This window comes from Morus notabilis, unplaced genomic scaffold (assembly GCF_000414095.1).
Source record: "Morus notabilis unplaced genomic scaffold, ASM41409v2 Scaffold127, whole genome shotgun sequence".
Classification (NCBI taxonomy): Eukaryota; Viridiplantae; Streptophyta; class Magnoliopsida; order Rosales; family Moraceae; genus Morus; species Morus notabilis.
Genome location: NW_010366377.1, coordinates 174,257 through 189,935, shown reverse-complemented (window position 1 = coordinate 189,935; position 15,679 = coordinate 174,257). Strand labels below are relative to the sequence as shown.

Here is a 15,679-nt window from a genome sequence, read left to right as displayed (position 1 = left end):
GTGAACAAGTACTGTTGTGATTATAAGAGCTTGATCTATATATGTCCATTGGGTCCTTTTACTAGCTCATATACTTTGTTGTAATGATACAGCATATTTCCTAAATATTGATAACTTATGTTATTTCCGCTAAAGATTCAAAGTCAAATGTGAGATCGGTGATTAATTTATGATTAATTTATTGATCAAATTAATTGTTAAATTAATTCAAGACAAATTGGTTGAATTATTATAATTTTTATTTTATTTAATATATGAAAGCTATTATATGACTGTTTTAACCATGTAACTAATACATTGGGTTATTTGAATTAAAACTGAGGATTTATGCGAGTTTCTCGTATTAAATAAACTGAGAAAACATGAAATCAGAATATTACCGGTCAACTTGTGACGAAGACTGGTGGACCGTAACGTAACTTTTCTCTTTGTTTTGTATCACCACCGGTCAACTAGTGAGTTTATAAGGGCTCTGGGACTAGTTGACCAATTAGTGTTGCTGACGGCGAAAACTATCTCGAATCGATTTATTCACGTTTTTGGCTTTGGGAAACCTAACTATTGTGGGAATATAACTTCCTAAACTATATACATAATCCAGTAAGTTAATTTATCAGTTAGATTACTTGAGAGACTTTTTTTGGGGTTATTGGTAAGGATTTTTGAGAGGAAAAATTGATAAAATCTCATGGACATTTTTTCCTTTGGTTCTCTTGTAGTTTGAAGGAGTTCAAGATACCAAAGGAAGATTGAAAAACGTGTGCCTGCTTACACCCCAATCGTGGAAACAAGAATAGCAAAAAAGACCAGTTAGTTGAGGCTCTTCTAGTTGCTGTTTGGAACGCTTTAATCTGTTAGATGTGTTATTTCTGAATTCTCTAAAGATCTAGTTTAAATATTTGGTATTTATGTTATATAGCATCATGAACATGCTTTAAATTGGCTTTGATAATCAAATAAATTTTTAAAATTCCGCTATGAAACTCTTTGCCTTTGTTCTGAAAATTATAATATGTAAATATATTTAATTACTAATGGTTATGCAAGTTTACTTATATGAATGTCTATTATGGTTTAAATGTCTAGAATGCTTTATCTTTAATGCTTGACAAATACACTTTAATTGGGGAGAATTTTAGTTTTTTAAGAGGAACCTAAATATCGTCCTGACCTTTGAAAAACTAAAATATGTGTTGAATACACTATTTACATGGTAAATAATTCATTTATCACATAAATTGATATTTGTTTCAAATAATTTTAAAATATGTTATTTACTTAATTTAATTTTAAAAATCTTTTATTTACTACATTCTCTTTTTTAATTAAAATAATTCTAATTTTTTTTTTTTTTTTTTGGTGAGAAACTCCTATATAATTTCTATTCTTTTAGTTGAGCACGTAGAGAATAAGAGGAGTTCGTTTAGTTTATGGGTTCAAACTATAATCCATAATTTCTTATGATGAGGTAATTTTTGTTTTATTTTGTTCCTTTTTTTTTTTTTGAAAGATACCATTTAGGGGTTTTCACCTTCTTATGCTGACGGCTCTCACCCTCTTTTCGAAATCTGCCAATTGAGCTCTGCAACTTCCATTCTTTTTGAAATTGAGTTTTACTCTAATTAATAGATACGTATTTTCACGCAGATTAAATTTATATAGTTAGAGTTTGTTTATTTTAAAAATTTTACATGATTTATGATTCTTGGTTTTATTTTTTCTCAAAAAAAATTAAATTTTAAAAATTAAAATTATAAATTATAGATCATAATTTGAACTTATAAATTAACATATTTTTAAACATCGTTCATTTTACCGATTTAAATTTATTATAATAAAAAAATTTTAAAAATAATTACATTTAATATTTTTACTACAGTCTAAAATTTTTATATAAAATAATATCTTTAACTCAAATTAAAATTTTAAATCAATAAACTAAACAGTTTTGATTCTCACGTGCTCAACTAGTATCATTAATTAGTACTTATCTTGAGTAAATAATTACTGCTCTTCTATCATAAACACGTGTATCATTAAAAGCATTATCGTATGCTTTTGTTAATTTTGTTTTGCCGGTTCCCTCCTCTTCAACCTCGGAAACAAAGCTCCTTCTCGCCCTATCTTCAGAATTGCTCTCAACAGTCGACTAATGTCAACCTCCAGATTCTTGTTCAGCAATGGCGTCTTCTTCAACTCTTCCGATACTCCTCCTGTCACCACCTTCCTCGAAACTCTTCCAGGTTTTCACCCCCAAATGCCTCTCTATCTCTCTCTAAACTTCTTCGATTTCCATTTTCTCTCACAAAAGCATGATTTTCTTTTTTTCTTTCTTTCTCTCACTTTTTTCTTTTCAATTTTGTTTCGTCAGGCGCGTACACTACTACGCGCTCCCACGAGAACGGTTCCCGCCTCCTGTTCTGGGAGAGGCATTTGAACAGGCTCTGCGACTCCGTGCGGATTCTCTCGAATTCGCATCCGAAGCTTCTGTTCGGAGACAATCGTCCCTCGGATTTCTCGCGATCCTTCTGGGAATTGGAACTCCGGTGTCTCGTCAACGATTCGGTGAGTAAAGTTCTGCCAATTGCGATGGAGGAGAGGACTGACGGTGAGGAACTTTCGATCACGGCTTTAGTCACTGGAAGTTTGGGGAAAGTGAGTGAGATTGGGAATTTAGGTCGAGAACGAGCAGGTAATGTTCTTGATGTTTATGTCCATGTCGGAATTTATGCTCCTACGGTGTTTGGCATCCGAGAAAATGGTGCGAATTTGGCCGTGGTTGGTCGCCGGAGGGAAGCTGCGGAGGCGAAGTATTCCGATTGGGTGAGGTTAGTGCCATTGGAATTGAAAACGAGCATTTTCAATGGCCGAACCTAATTCTGTTTTGCGTTTACCCTCTGTAATTTGTAAATTTGGATTTCTTCTTCTTTACAGGATGAGAAAGCCTCTGGAGAAATTGAGGCCTCCTTCTGCAACTGAGCTCTTGTTGTCGAACGATGGTGACCGGTTGCTTGAAGGAAGCGTGTCGAACTTCTTTGTTGTTTGTCGCGAGGTGCACAACCAGGACTTGGAATTTTCTGATTATATTAGGCTTGTATGAAATTATATTTTTCGGCATGTAGAGATTAAATCTATAACCAACTTGCTTGCATTGGCTTATCAACTGACCACAAATTGAAACTTTATTTGATTATCTAACATTTGGGTTTGTTTTGATACTTTCTTTTGTACTTTTGGACACCCTATTGAGTTTGTTACTGCTTCTATGATTTCAAGTTTGAACTTTATTTGATAACCTAACATTTGGGTTTGTTTTGACACTTTTCTACTTTTGGTCACCCTATTGAGCTTGTTACTGCTTCTATGATTTCAAGTTCGAACTTTATTTGATAACCTAACATTTGGGTTTGTTTTGACACTTTTCTACTTTTGGTCACCCTATTGAGCTTGTTACTGCTTCTATGACTTCAAGTTCGAACTTTATTTGATAACCTAACGTTTGGGTTTGTTTTGATACTTTCTTTTGTACTTTTGGTCACCCTATTGAGCTTGTTACTGCTTCTATGATTTCAAGTTTGAACTTTATTTGATAACCTAACATTTGGGTTTGTTTTGATACTTTCTTTTCTACTTTTGGTCACCCTATTGAGCTTGTTACTGCTTCTATGATTTCAAGTTCGAACTTTATTTGATAACCTAACATTTGGGTTTGTTTTGATACTTTCTTTTCTACTTTTGGTCACCCTATTGAGCTTGTTACTGCTTCTATGATTTCAAGTTCGAACTTTATTTGATAACCTAACATTTGGGTTTGTTTTGATACTTTCTTTTGTACTTTTGGTCACCCTATTGAGTTTGTTACTGCTTCTATGATTTCAGGTTCGAACTTTATTTGATAACCTAACATTTGGGTTTCTTTTGATACTTTCTTTTGTACTTTTCGTCACCCTATTGAGTTTGTTACTGCTTCTATGAGTTCAAGAGTATGAAGTTCTCTTTAAGCTAGTTTATTAGCAAGGGTTTTCAATTGTATGTATTTCTGGCCCTTCTACTTGCTTAATTTTCTATGTAGTATGCACTATTAAGGATGCTTTCAGGATAAAGCTGAAGCTGTCAATTCCATGGGGTATGTAGTGAGTTGATTGAACCCGATGTGCTTTCAGGATAAAGGAGAAGCTAGGGGGAAATGCCTAGATGAGAAGGAAATTAAAGATTGTTTCGAAGTTCAGACAGCTCCTCTAAGGGATGGCGTCCTTCCAGGAATTATACGTCAACTAGTCATCGAGTATGTCCCTTCTTAGTTCTGTAGTTTCTGTGTTTGTGTTCTCCAAATTCAACTTCGCCATTGACTTGACATGAAATTCTTAATCACAATAAAGAGAAAAGAAAATACCACTTTTGTAGGATCTGTTGAGGTAACTGCATTTGGCATTATTTTACAATTCACACAGTGTGTGCTTAACCAAAGGCATTCCCTTTCGAGAAGTCGCACCATCATGGTCAGAGCATGAGATTTGGGAAGAGGCATTCATCACAAGTAAATTTAAGCTTTTATCTTCTTTCCCTGTTTAAATGATTAACCATCTTTGTTCCTGAAATGAGTTAACATCATATGTGTCTTTACTGGGGTTAGTAACTGTAATACAAGTCGATTCATGGAGTAGAGATACTTTGAGTGATGGTAGGCTTAGAGGAGGTTCCTTTGAATGATTTTGATGGATTGGATTGCAGATAGCTTAAGAATTCTTCAGCACGTGGAGACAATTTCTATTCCAGATTCATGGGATTCACTTCATTCAAAATCTTGGAAGGAGATATCATGGAACAATATGCAATTTGAGGTTTGTGAATTTCTTAAAATTTAAATAAATCTATTGATTTGAGCTGCTGCCCTCATAGGTTTTCTCTTTTCACATTGCTTTATTTCTGACCACGACCAGGAATGCCCTGGGATGATCACAAAAACAATCCAGGTAACTTGATTAATGCCCTTCAGATTATGCTGAAAATTCAGAACTCTCTGGTGAATAACGAAATAAGATTTATCATTTCACTGCAACTGCAGCTCTAACAATAGCGTTTTTGGACTTTATCTTATGGACCAGAAAGAGGTAATGGAAAGAGCAGCCCTGGAAGGATACTCAGTAAGTGGCATTGTGTGAAAGGTTAATAGGCTGTTGTTTGTTGCATACTTTTCTTGTGCTGCATGTAAGGGTAGCTATCTTGCAAAGGACTAGATGACCTGCCTGCAACTGTATTCGTATTCCGCCTCCCCTTGATGCCGAGACAGGTTCCAACGAGGCACGGAAATTCCTCCAACTGCTGAAGTACTTGGTAGCTTTCTGACACAAAGTTGGTCTGAACTCTATAGTCAAGACGGTGTAAACAGACTCGGAAGAATTGTGTATAAAGCAAACATTTTTTCTGACTACATCATTCAAGATGATTCAGCCATTTAACAAACCTTGTTTTTCTCTGCTTGATGGATAACATTTTAGCTTTTGAACTTTCCATTTCCATGCTTCAATTGGAACCAACATAAATACATAAAGAACCATAAAGAGTGAGAATTGTGACATATAGCAATAATAGCATTTTGTTTTGGCCTCGGGTTGTGCGAGTTGTGTTGCTGAAGAGTGGTTTTATGTTGTCCGTACCATTTAATGAGCACGTGAGTAAAAAATCTCAACCAACCGGAACTAGCCAAACTTCTTTTTTTTTTTCGCACCCGAAACTTGGGTAGAAAATGCATTACCTCTCCAATGCTACAATTGCGTTTCACCACCCATATGTGTGGTGTAAAATTATAGTTTATTTCTGTTTTATTTTTCTTCTTTCTAAAATGGTGGGGAACCTGAATCAGTGGATTCTGTTCTTGTGATTAATCTTTTCTCTTTCTAAAATAATGCACCTAAACCAACTTGAAGGTATACATTGGAGCACTAACATCCACAGTCCAAATTAATTTGTCCTACAAGTTCATTGTTGTTTATCCAAGCAATTTACTTTATACGAAAATTCTAACTTGCCAGTTGCGATTAATTATGTTATAGGTATCGCGTCACATGGTAGATGGATTGTTGATTTAGCTACTTCCTGCTTTGTTAAATAATGCGTCATATATGCAAATATGTCACTTTAGCTTAAATTTTGGAAGAAATCAGATCACAATAGTAGGGGAATATTATGAAGCACCTATTGGTAAAGCCCAAACTAATGACATGTTTACCTACGCGTAATCGGAATGAGCATAAATCGAAGTTGGTAGGATTCGGAGTGGGTAGGATTCAGAGTGAGGAATCGGAGTCAAAATAAGCTGTTTACTTAAGTGAGAGGATTCAGAATCGGAGTCAAAATAAGCTTTTACTTAAGTGAGAGGATTCAGAATCGGAGTCATTCTAAATCTCATTCACACGTTTACTTACACCCAGAATCGGAATAAAAAAGTGTAAAAATACTAATATACCCTTTAAAAATCAATTTGATATTTCTAATTTAAAAAATATATTGTGTACTTATTATATTAAAATTAATCATAATTAAAATATTTAGTGTAATAATTGGGTACTAAAATAATAAATATAAATTGTACAACTATTTAAAATATAAAAATAAATTTTAAAAAAATTTAAATAAAATAAATATAAATAAAAAATAGTGTTAAAAATAAAATATATTATTAATTTATTTAAAAATAAAGTACATATTTATTATATTAAAGTTAAGAATAATTATACTAATATTATAATATTAGGTAAATAAAATAATAAATATATGTTGCATTTATTATTTTTTGAATTTTATTTTTAATTGTGTATTTATAAGTAAAATAAGGGTATGATAGTAACTTAATATTAATATTAAGAATGAGAGTCTCAATCCTAAGGAGGGGCATGAGAGTGTCAATCTCATTCCTCAATCCTAAATTTGAGTGGGACCTACCAATCTCACTCTCATTTCAGGATAAAAAAGAGTAAATAAATATGTGATTGGCTCACATTCTCCACTCCCATTCTTTAATCCTGGTAAATAAACATGCCATAAGTCCATTAGCCCAAAATCAAACTTTCACCAATTAGTAACATTACTTAAATTTGACTTTCTCGTTAGGATTAGCCATACTTGACCAACCCAACCTTGGGAATTGCCGATCTCCCAATTGTTTTTTGGTCATTAATGATTTAAATGTGCACTAGAAAAATGAAGAACAAAAATCGAGAAAAGGAAAAGATAGATTAGATTAGATACCCACATGATTGCAATCACCTTGATTTTTCTCGTGAAAGAAACACTACTATTACTACACTACCGGTAGTAAATGCATTATAGATCATAAGAATTTCTAATAACTTGGAATTCCATAAACTAAACTATTGGAATAACAACAAAGAAAAAATTAATAAAAGTTCGCAAAAAGAAAGTTTCTCTAGTAGAGTTGAAAAAAAATAATAATTATATGATCTGTTTAGTTCGTTGATTTAAATTGAGATGTGATTTTATGTGGATTTTTTATTATAGTAAAAAAATTAAATATTACTGTTTTACGAGTTTTTTATTATAATAAAACTTAAATCGTTAAAATAAATGAGACCATAATTCTTTACTTTTTAATCATTAAATATATATATATATAATTATCTATTATATATATTTAAATTAATATAATTTTAATTAAATTTAACGATTAAAAATTAACTTATCAATACGGACTTACCGAAAAAGATCCTAAAAAAATTGAGAAATGATAATAAAAAAAAATAGTGGTACTAGTACTAAAGAGTGCTACTATAAAGAGGGAGAGAGGGAGAGAGAGTGAGATGAGAAACCAAACAAACAAAATATAAGAACACAACGAACGAACGAACGAACGAACGAACGGTGCTGATAAGCATAAAGCCAAAAAGCTTCTACATTCTCTTCTCCAGCGTCAGATTTCCCTTAAAACAATTTCTCAAAATCTTTCCAACCAATCCTCTCTCTCTCTCTCACTAGCGCGCCAAATACAAAACACGAACCACTTCTCCTCTTTCTCTCTCTATTTCTACAGGTAAGCAACTCCTCAAAACCCGCTCTTTCTTCGTTTCTTTCTCGACATTTTTCTCTCTCGTCCAAGCTCATTAATGGCGGTCCTAGGGTTACAATGTCCTACTATTGATTTTCTTCGCGCTTCGTGTAAATATCGTGTATGGCTTTATTTTTGTGTTTGGAATTGAGAATGTGAAATCTAGGGTTTCCTGATGCAGATCATGGCGTCGGAGGCACCGGCGAGTCCGGGGGGCCGCGGGCGAGGCGGGGGGGGGAAAGCCACGAGAGCGGCGGCGAGCAGAGCCCCCACGCGAGCGGCGGCGGGGCAGGTGGCGGCGTGCGCGAGCAGGATCGGTACCTTCCGATCGCAAACATCAGTCGTATCATGAAGAAGGCTTTGCCTGCTAATGGCAAGATCGCCAAGGACGCCAAGGACACCGTACAGGAATGCGTCTCCGAATTCATCAGTTTCATCACCAGCGAGTACGTTCCTTCTTTTCCCTCTTAAAACTTGATTTGTAGTGTTTTCTTTTTAGGTAATTCGGAGTTCGTTTTCCTGAAATTGATGAGTTTCTGTTTGTTGGAAATTAGGGCTAGCGACAAGTGCCAGAAGGAGAAGAGGAAGACGATAAATGGCGATGATTTGTTGTGGGCGATGGCTACATTGGGCTTTGAGGACTATATCGAGCCACTTAAGATATATCTGGCAAGATACAGGGAGGTAATTTATGAATTTTTGATCTCTAACTGTATTTTACGCTCGTTTTGTTTCCAGTTGGCTGTTGATTTAATTTAATACGTGAACACCTGAAGAAAGGGGAAGGATAAAAATAAAACAAAAAGGAAAGAAAATGATTTTTGTTTTCTCAAGTATTCCAAGTCTTATTTTAATTTAATAAAGTCAAGTAATTTTTTGGGAGGAGGGCGGCCAATGGAAGCGGAATTTGGGAATCGGAATGTAAACTAGCTTTAATTTCTTGCCCCCGGTTTGCAGACTAAAACAGCATCTTATCACTTTTCTTTGTAGTGTGTTTTCTATTTATCAAATTTACTTGTTTTCATTGGGGTTGTGAACCTAACATTTTGTTTCTTCTGTTTTTGTTTGGCATTGATTTTCTTGGGGCGATTGCGTTGTGACAGTTGGAGGTAAGAAAAAGTCTCTTTCCAAATTGATATTATTATCCAATGTTAACTTTAAAGGTCTCGCATTGTTTCTTTCTAGAAAAAAGGAATGACTTTGTTTGCAAACTCTGAGCAGGGAGACACCAAGGGATCTGCTAGGGGTGGTGAGAGTTCTGCAAAGAGAGATGCCGTTGCTTCTGGGGGTGGTCAAAATCCTCAGGTCTGATTTTGTAAACTTCCATAGAATGGTTATTTCAGTCGATAGTTTGAATAATACCATGATACCATCTTATTTTGTTCTACAATAGAGCTTAGATCCTTTAACTTACAAATTTCCGTTCTTTATTTGGGGTAATGATTATGGCAGTTTGTTCATCAAGGATCATTGAGCTACATAAATTCCCAAGTAACTCTCTAACCCTTACTCTCTCTCTGTCTTGCTATCTTTCACACACACAAATAATTATTAACACACTAATGTTTGCACACATAATATTATTGTTTCATTCCTTTCCCCCCCCCCCCCCCCCCCCCAAAGTGCATGTAATATTGACCTTGTCATTAGTTCTCTGCATCAGATCACTTGGAGGCCATTGATTTTTAATTTTTTATGTCTTGTCTTCAAAACATTTATTCTTCTCCTTTGAACGATTACTTGAGTGATACCTTTGTTTTGAAGAATGTATATACCAGTTTTATTTGGTCAATAGCAGACCAAGTTAGTTAGTTTGAAATTTTTGGTGCTCGTAGCAAGTCATTTTGAACTGCTCTGTACATGCACATTCTTGTAAACTGGCTCAAAATTTTATTTCAAATAGGAGCTGCTGCGTTCTACATATTCTCATCATATCAGTGTTAGTCCACCTAGTCACAGGCATCAAGGTTTTAAAAGGCGGAATCGGGCCTTGAGGCGTTTTGCCTGTACGAGGTGAGACGTGAGCCTCAAGGCGCTTTGAGGCGTAAGCCTCAAAAAATGCTTATAAAAAATTTAGGAAAAAAAAAATACTAACAAAGACTAAATCCATACTTAAAAATCATTAAAAACAAGAAATTTAACCAAGCATCCACATAAAGAGAAGTCTATTTCACTACTAGAAGCGTAAAAAAGACTAATTATCAAATCCTAATATCATAAGGTTTATAATGCACTTCTAAAAGCCTAATCTCCCAACTCATCAATCATCATCACTACTAAGAGAAGAAGAAGAGTGTTTGCCCGTGCCAGGAAGGAGGAAAGACGGCTGTGCAAGTGGCTGGCTGCTTCTTTTGTTATTAGGGTTTTTTCTTAGTCATTAAGGGCCTGGGTACTTTGGGCTTTTTAAAACTTTTGGGCCAGCCTGTTAAAATGACCCACCAAAAGACCCTTTGTAGAGAGGCGGATGCCTCACTAACCGCCTGAGGCGCCGCTCTGAGGCGCCGCTCAAAGGCGTGCGCCTCTGGCGCTTTTTAAATCCATGATTAAGATATTGAATCTTTGTTTCAAAAAAAACAAACGAAGATATTGGCCTGGGTACTTTGGGCTTTTTAAAACTTTTGGGCCAGCCTGTTAAAATGACCCACCAAAAGACCCTTTGTAGAGAGGCGGATGCCTCACTAACCGCCTGAGGCGCCGCTCTAGGCGCCGCTCAAAGGCGTGCGCCTCTGGCCCTTTTTAAATCCATGATTAAGATATTGAATCTTTGTTTCAAAAAAAACAAACGAAGATATTTAATTGTTGATCATTATTTGGCTGAGTGAAGAAAAGGGAGAGGAGAGAGAGAAACAATGTAATAGAAGGGAGGAGGCAACCATTCTCTGATTTTTCTTTGGTTCTTAGTCAACTCTGGCTTCCATAAAAGTTTGGTCCCAACATCAATTAGGTTAAAAGAACTAAAAAAAAAAACACTAAAAGTAAGAGGCGTTAGCCTCGTGCGCCTCTTGAGGCGTAGCCCTGAGGCATGGGCCTCACATGAATGAGGCGTAAGCCTCATTTCCCCTACCCTCAAAGCATAAGCTTGGAGGCGTTTTTTCAGCGCCTCGCCACAAGGCGGGCCTTGAGGCGTAAGCCTCAGGCGCTTTTAAAAACATTGACAGGCATACTTTGCTCTAAAAAAATTTTCCTCTTGTAATTTTTGCCATCTAAAATAGTTGTGCTGTTAATATTCTTTAAGGAATCCTGACTTCTGCTCATGTTTTAAGACATCGTTGCTCGACCTTTTCATATTATAAGTCCTCATGCATTACCTTTATAGTTATATTATATCAACTTCCAATTTTAAAGGCTTGAGTTGTTGGACTCTGTGAATAGTTGTTAGGCACATGGTATAGTATCAAGCTTCAAATAGTGTACGCCTTCTTGTTTTATTTGATCTTTATTCTCCCCAGCCCACACACCCCTCTTCCTCCCTCCTGTTTTGTGGGGTAAAAGAACATTGCAGTGCCAAGGAAAAGGATCATAACCAAATGCATTGATTGAACTAGGGGTGTCTGTTTGTTTGTTTGTTTTTTTTTTTTTTTTTCTTTTTAATAGATACACAGTAAACTAGGGTCCTGTTGGGAAGTGTTAGATAATTTGTTGACCGATTGTTCAGAAAATTTGTGGTTTGCACATGCCTGCTTGTGCTTGTGCATTTGGTTACCCTTTCCTGTTATTATTAAGAGGCACTCTTTTTACTGTTCTCTTAACAGTGTCAATTCTTTTTTGTCCCTCAACTTTTAAAAAATTCCGTGTCCCCTCACTTTTGCTTTTACCGTTTTGCCCTCAGATTCTTATTTCTTCATTTGTTTTTTATTTGGGCGTTTTGGTCATTTCTGTGGTATATGCTATCCGGTCTTTTTTGTCCCTACTGTTCTTTGAACAGTGTCAATTCTTTTATGTCCCTCAACTTTTGAAAAATTCCGTGTCCCCTCACTTTTGCTTTTACCGTTTTGCCCTCAGATTCTTATTTCTTCATTTGTTTTTTATTTGGGCGTTTTGGTCATTTCTGTGGTATATGCTATCCGGTCTTTTTTGTCCCTACTGTTCTTTGAACAGTGTCAATTCTTTTATGTCCCTCAACTTTTGAAAAATTCCGTGTCCCCTCACTTTTGCTTTTACCGTTTTGCCCTCAGATTCTTATTTCTTCATTTGTTTTTTATTTGGGCGTTTTGGTCATTTCTGTGGTATATGCTATCCGGTCTTTTTTGTCCCTACTGTTCTTTGAACAGTGTCAATTCTTTTATGTCCCTCAACTTTTGAAAAATTCCGTGTCCCCTCACTTTTGCTTTTACCGTTTTGCCCTCAGATTCTTATTTCTTCATTTGTTTTTTATTTGGGCGTTTTGGTCATTTCTGTGGTATATGCTATCCGGTCTTTTTTGTCCCTACTGTTCTTTGAACAGTGTCAATTCTTTTATGTCCCTCAACTTTTGAAAAATTCCGTGTCCCCTCACTTTTGCTTTTACCGTTTTGCCCTCAGATTCTTATTTCTTCATTTGTTTTTTATTTGGGCGTTTTGGTCATTTCTGTGGTATATGCTATCCGGTCTTTTTTGTCCCTACTGTTCTTTGAACAGTGTCAATTCTTTTATGTCCCTCAACTTTTGAAAAATTCCGTGTCCCCTCACTTTTGCTTTTACCGTTTTGCCCTCAGATTCTTATTTCTTCATTTGTTTTTTATTTGGGCGTTTTGGTCATTTCTGTGGTATATGCTATCCGGTCTTTTTTGTCCCTACTGTTCTTTGAACAGTGTCAATTCTTTTATGTCCCTCAACTTTTGAAAAATTCCGTGTCCCCTCACTTTTGCTTTTACCGTTTTGCCCTCAGATTTTTATTTCTTCATTGGTTTTTTGTTTGGGCGTTTTGTTCATTTTCGTGATATATACTATCTGGTCTTTTTTGTCCCTCAACTTTTGAAAAATTCTGTGTGCGCGCCCTCACTTTTGCTTTTACCGTTTTTTGTTTTTTGTTTGGGCGTTTTGGTCATTTCCGTGGTATATACTAAATGCCTTAGAAAACTTCTCAGAGAAGCTTTGTTAACCTTTTTCTTTCCTTTTTGCCCCTCTTCTTTTTTGTTTATTACTCATTTATTGTTAATTGAAGTGAGAAAGCGTATTTTGAATTGTGCACTTTTAACCTAAACGACGTAGTTTTGGTTGAAAGTGTACAACTTTTTCACTTTTTTTTTTAGTCTTTTATTTTAGGTTGTTTTTATTTTTCATCCTAAAACTTATTAATTTTTTTTATTTTAGTCCTTTTAACTTTTTTATTTTTTTCTTTTTGTCCTAAAATTTTATTTTCATTTTGGTTCCATGTGCCTTAAAATTTACTCATTTTTCCCTTTTGATTTTTTATTGACAATGTTTCTTTGCTTCTTGCCCTAAAACTTTTTTTTACCCTAAAGCTTATTTATTTCTTCATTTTAATCCTACTTTATTTTTTCTTTTACTTTTTGTCATGAAATTTTTCCCTTTTTTTTGTTCCTTTTGCCCTAAAACTTATTTTTTTTTCTTATTTTGGTTCCTCATTGAGATTTTATATTTATATGTTTTTAATAATAACATGACAATTAGTTAATTAAAACTTAACACACAGATTACTTCCACGTGCAAAAGCACGTGGAGTTCAACTAGTTATTAACTAAAGGAGGCAATCAAAATAGAATGCAAACAAGGAAGTCATTGGATGTATACAGGCAACCTGAGACTTCGGAGCAATTACACCGGCTTTCTAAAACTTCTTTCCCTAACTATCTTACTTTAGGGTTTACCTATAACTAGAATTCCAGTGTGGAAGAAAAGCGTGAATTAGTTTAAAAATCATACGAGAGCAGTGTCCATTAATCATTAAAAGGTTTGCAATGATGGTTCATGTTGCATAAGTGATTGTTCCTTTGTATGAACGTTGAACTTAGTAATTGTATGAGAGCACACTTAAGATGATGTCCCATATGTCAGTAGAGGTTCTCTTTGGTGGCAGATTCTGTTTAGGGATTCTTAGCCTAGATGGAGCTCATGTTACATCGATTAGTAGATACCTTTTTTTTCCAAATAATATCTGATGTTAAAATTGTTGGCCTTTTAGTAGAATGGTGTGCCACTGTTTTAAAACTTGGGAACCTTCGTCATTGAAGGGTTTAGAACTATATCATCTGAAACATTTCCATCTTATAGAAAACTGATGGAAATTATATCAGCTAAAGGCTAAAGCCTGATTGTACAGAAAAAGCAAGCTGTGAACAGGGATATCTGCATATCCGTTTTGCCTTAAAAAACCATTGAATGTACGTTCAGCCTAGGATTTAACATTGGGAGGCCGCCTTCCCTTTAGGATACACCTGCGTTATTTTGTCTACAAAAGTACTCTACCTGCTGTCTTCAGGATTTATCTTGTTTTTTGATTAAGCACCTACCCAGGTTGAGACTAGATGATGATGTGTGGAAATTGACTCATTTCCGAGATCTAAATCTCTCCATGTAAAAGAGTTTGCTGATGGCTAGTGAGCGATCCGCGGGACACCATGAAGTTTGCTGATGGCTCCTGAAGTTTGTTCAGTCACGTTTTCAATCATCTGGAACATAATTTGTAGTCACCTTATGGCCGTTTCAACTTTTTATGTTTTGTAAGATCATCAGGGGGTTACCTTTGTCCTAAATATGCATAGACAAAGTATGATTTTCATGTTTTATACGTCTTGGAAGAACAACATGCTCCATGTTTTATCAGGAAACAAAAAAACAAAAACACGCTTATGTTAGTGCAAATGTTCTTGGAAACTGTTAGCTATACCAAGTGTCATGCCAAGTAAAAGATTGAAATTGTTTCCCGAATCCGTAACTGTTATAATCAAAATCATGCATCTCTACATTGCTTAATTTTACATGGCTTTTTCAATCAATCAGTACAGTGCACTTCCATAAACGAAGATCGAAATTCAATCGATGCTGTTTCTTTTAGCACTATTCGATGCATGCTGTTTCGTTGATGAATTCATATGTGCCTCTTGAATAATATGGAAAGAAATAGTATGTGTTTTTCCTTTCTTTGACGAAAGCTTAAGGAGGTTAGTTTTTTTCTTTTTACATCGACTATGACTGTGACAATGCTGTTTTTTATTTTTCCCGTGGTGCAGGGTCAGCATATGATCGTTCCGTCCATGCATGGCAACGAATAGGACAGTATAGCTTCTCAAATTTTAGCATTCTTATGCACTCTGAGGGCGGCAAAGTTGTTTGGACTCAACACCAGTAATATCTCTCTATGAATCTCCTAATTTTATCTGAAGAATTGTGTTTTTAAAGGGTTCACTCTTTCGATTGGGGTAGGAATTTATTTTACCTGGTTAAAATCTTACTCGGCTGTAGCTGTATAAAAGCAATATTTTCGTTTGTTAGTTTAGTTGACTCGCCATGGAAGATGCTGCTTTGTTTGTATGGCCCCGAAGAATCTATGGGATAGAAACGAAACCATATTGAGGGAGCATACTAGAATTTGTTTCTCCCATTTTTGCAGTATATATGGCCCGCAGTTAGGCATATTACAACTTGTTTTCACCTTCTATATATATATATATATAT

General features: G+C 35.2%; 2 protein-coding genes across 4 annotated transcripts; both read left to right on the top strand.

Annotated features, from left to right (window-relative positions):
* Positions 1-2,075: 2,075 nt before the first annotated feature.
* On the top strand, positions 2,076-5,551 carry LOC21397270. 3 transcript variants are annotated; one of them, XM_024173526.1, is made up of 8 exons: positions 2,076-2,243; positions 2,372-2,828; positions 2,935-3,052; positions 4,164-4,285; positions 4,452-4,537; positions 4,732-4,841; positions 4,941-4,973; positions 5,106-5,299. In XM_024173526.1, the coding sequence occupies exons 1-8, from the start codon at positions 2,153-2,155 to the stop codon at positions 5,160-5,162; spliced, it is 1,074 nt and encodes a 357-aa protein (XP_024029294.1). In that variant the 5' UTR covers positions 2,076-2,152; the 3' UTR covers positions 5,163-5,299. The 3 variants fall into 3 exon arrangements, with proteins under 3 accessions (XP_024029294.1, XP_024029293.1, XP_024029295.1); XM_024173525.1 differs by lacking the exon at positions 4,941-4,973 and having other exon boundaries at positions 5,219-5,551; XM_024173527.1 differs by lacking the exons at positions 4,732-4,841; positions 4,941-4,973; positions 5,106-5,299 and having other exon boundaries at positions 4,405-4,529.
* A 2,569-nt stretch (positions 5,552-8,120) lies between these two features.
* On the top strand, positions 8,121-15,642 carry LOC21397269 (nuclear transcription factor Y subunit B-1). The gene is made up of 7 exons (XM_024173514.1): positions 8,121-8,142; positions 8,229-8,508; positions 8,617-8,746; positions 9,166-9,171; positions 9,284-9,367; positions 9,515-9,553; positions 15,235-15,642. The coding sequence occupies exons 1-7, from the start codon at positions 8,121-8,123 to the stop codon at positions 15,274-15,276; spliced, it is 603 nt and encodes a 200-aa protein (XP_024029282.1). The 3' UTR covers positions 15,277-15,642.
* Positions 15,643-15,679: the final 37 nt, after the last annotated feature.

Bases quoted from the DNA above. Each gene is read 5' to 3' on its own strand.
- LOC21397269 (XM_024173514.1), top strand. From the start codon at position 8,121: ATGGCGGTCCTAGGGTTACAAT. The intron at 8,509-8,616 runs GTACGTTCCTTC...GTTGGAAATTAG, and splicing joins ATCAGTTTCATCACCAGCGA to GGCTAGCGACAAGTGCCAGA. The intron at 9,368-9,514 runs GTCTGATTTTGT...TGATTATGGCAG, and splicing joins GGGGTGGTCAAAATCCTCAG to TTTGTTCATCAAGGATCATT.
- LOC21397270 (XM_024173525.1), top strand. From the start codon at position 2,153: ATGTCAACCTCCAGATTCTTGTTCAGCAATGGCGTCTTCTTCAACTCT. The intron at 2,829-2,934 runs GTTAGTGCCATT...TCTTCTTTACAG, and splicing joins AAGTATTCCGATTGGGTGAG to GATGAGAAAGCCTCTGGAGA. The intron at 4,842-5,218 runs GTTTGTGAATTT...ATGTAAGGGTAG, and splicing joins GGAACAATATGCAATTTGAG to CTATCTTGCAAAGGACTAGA.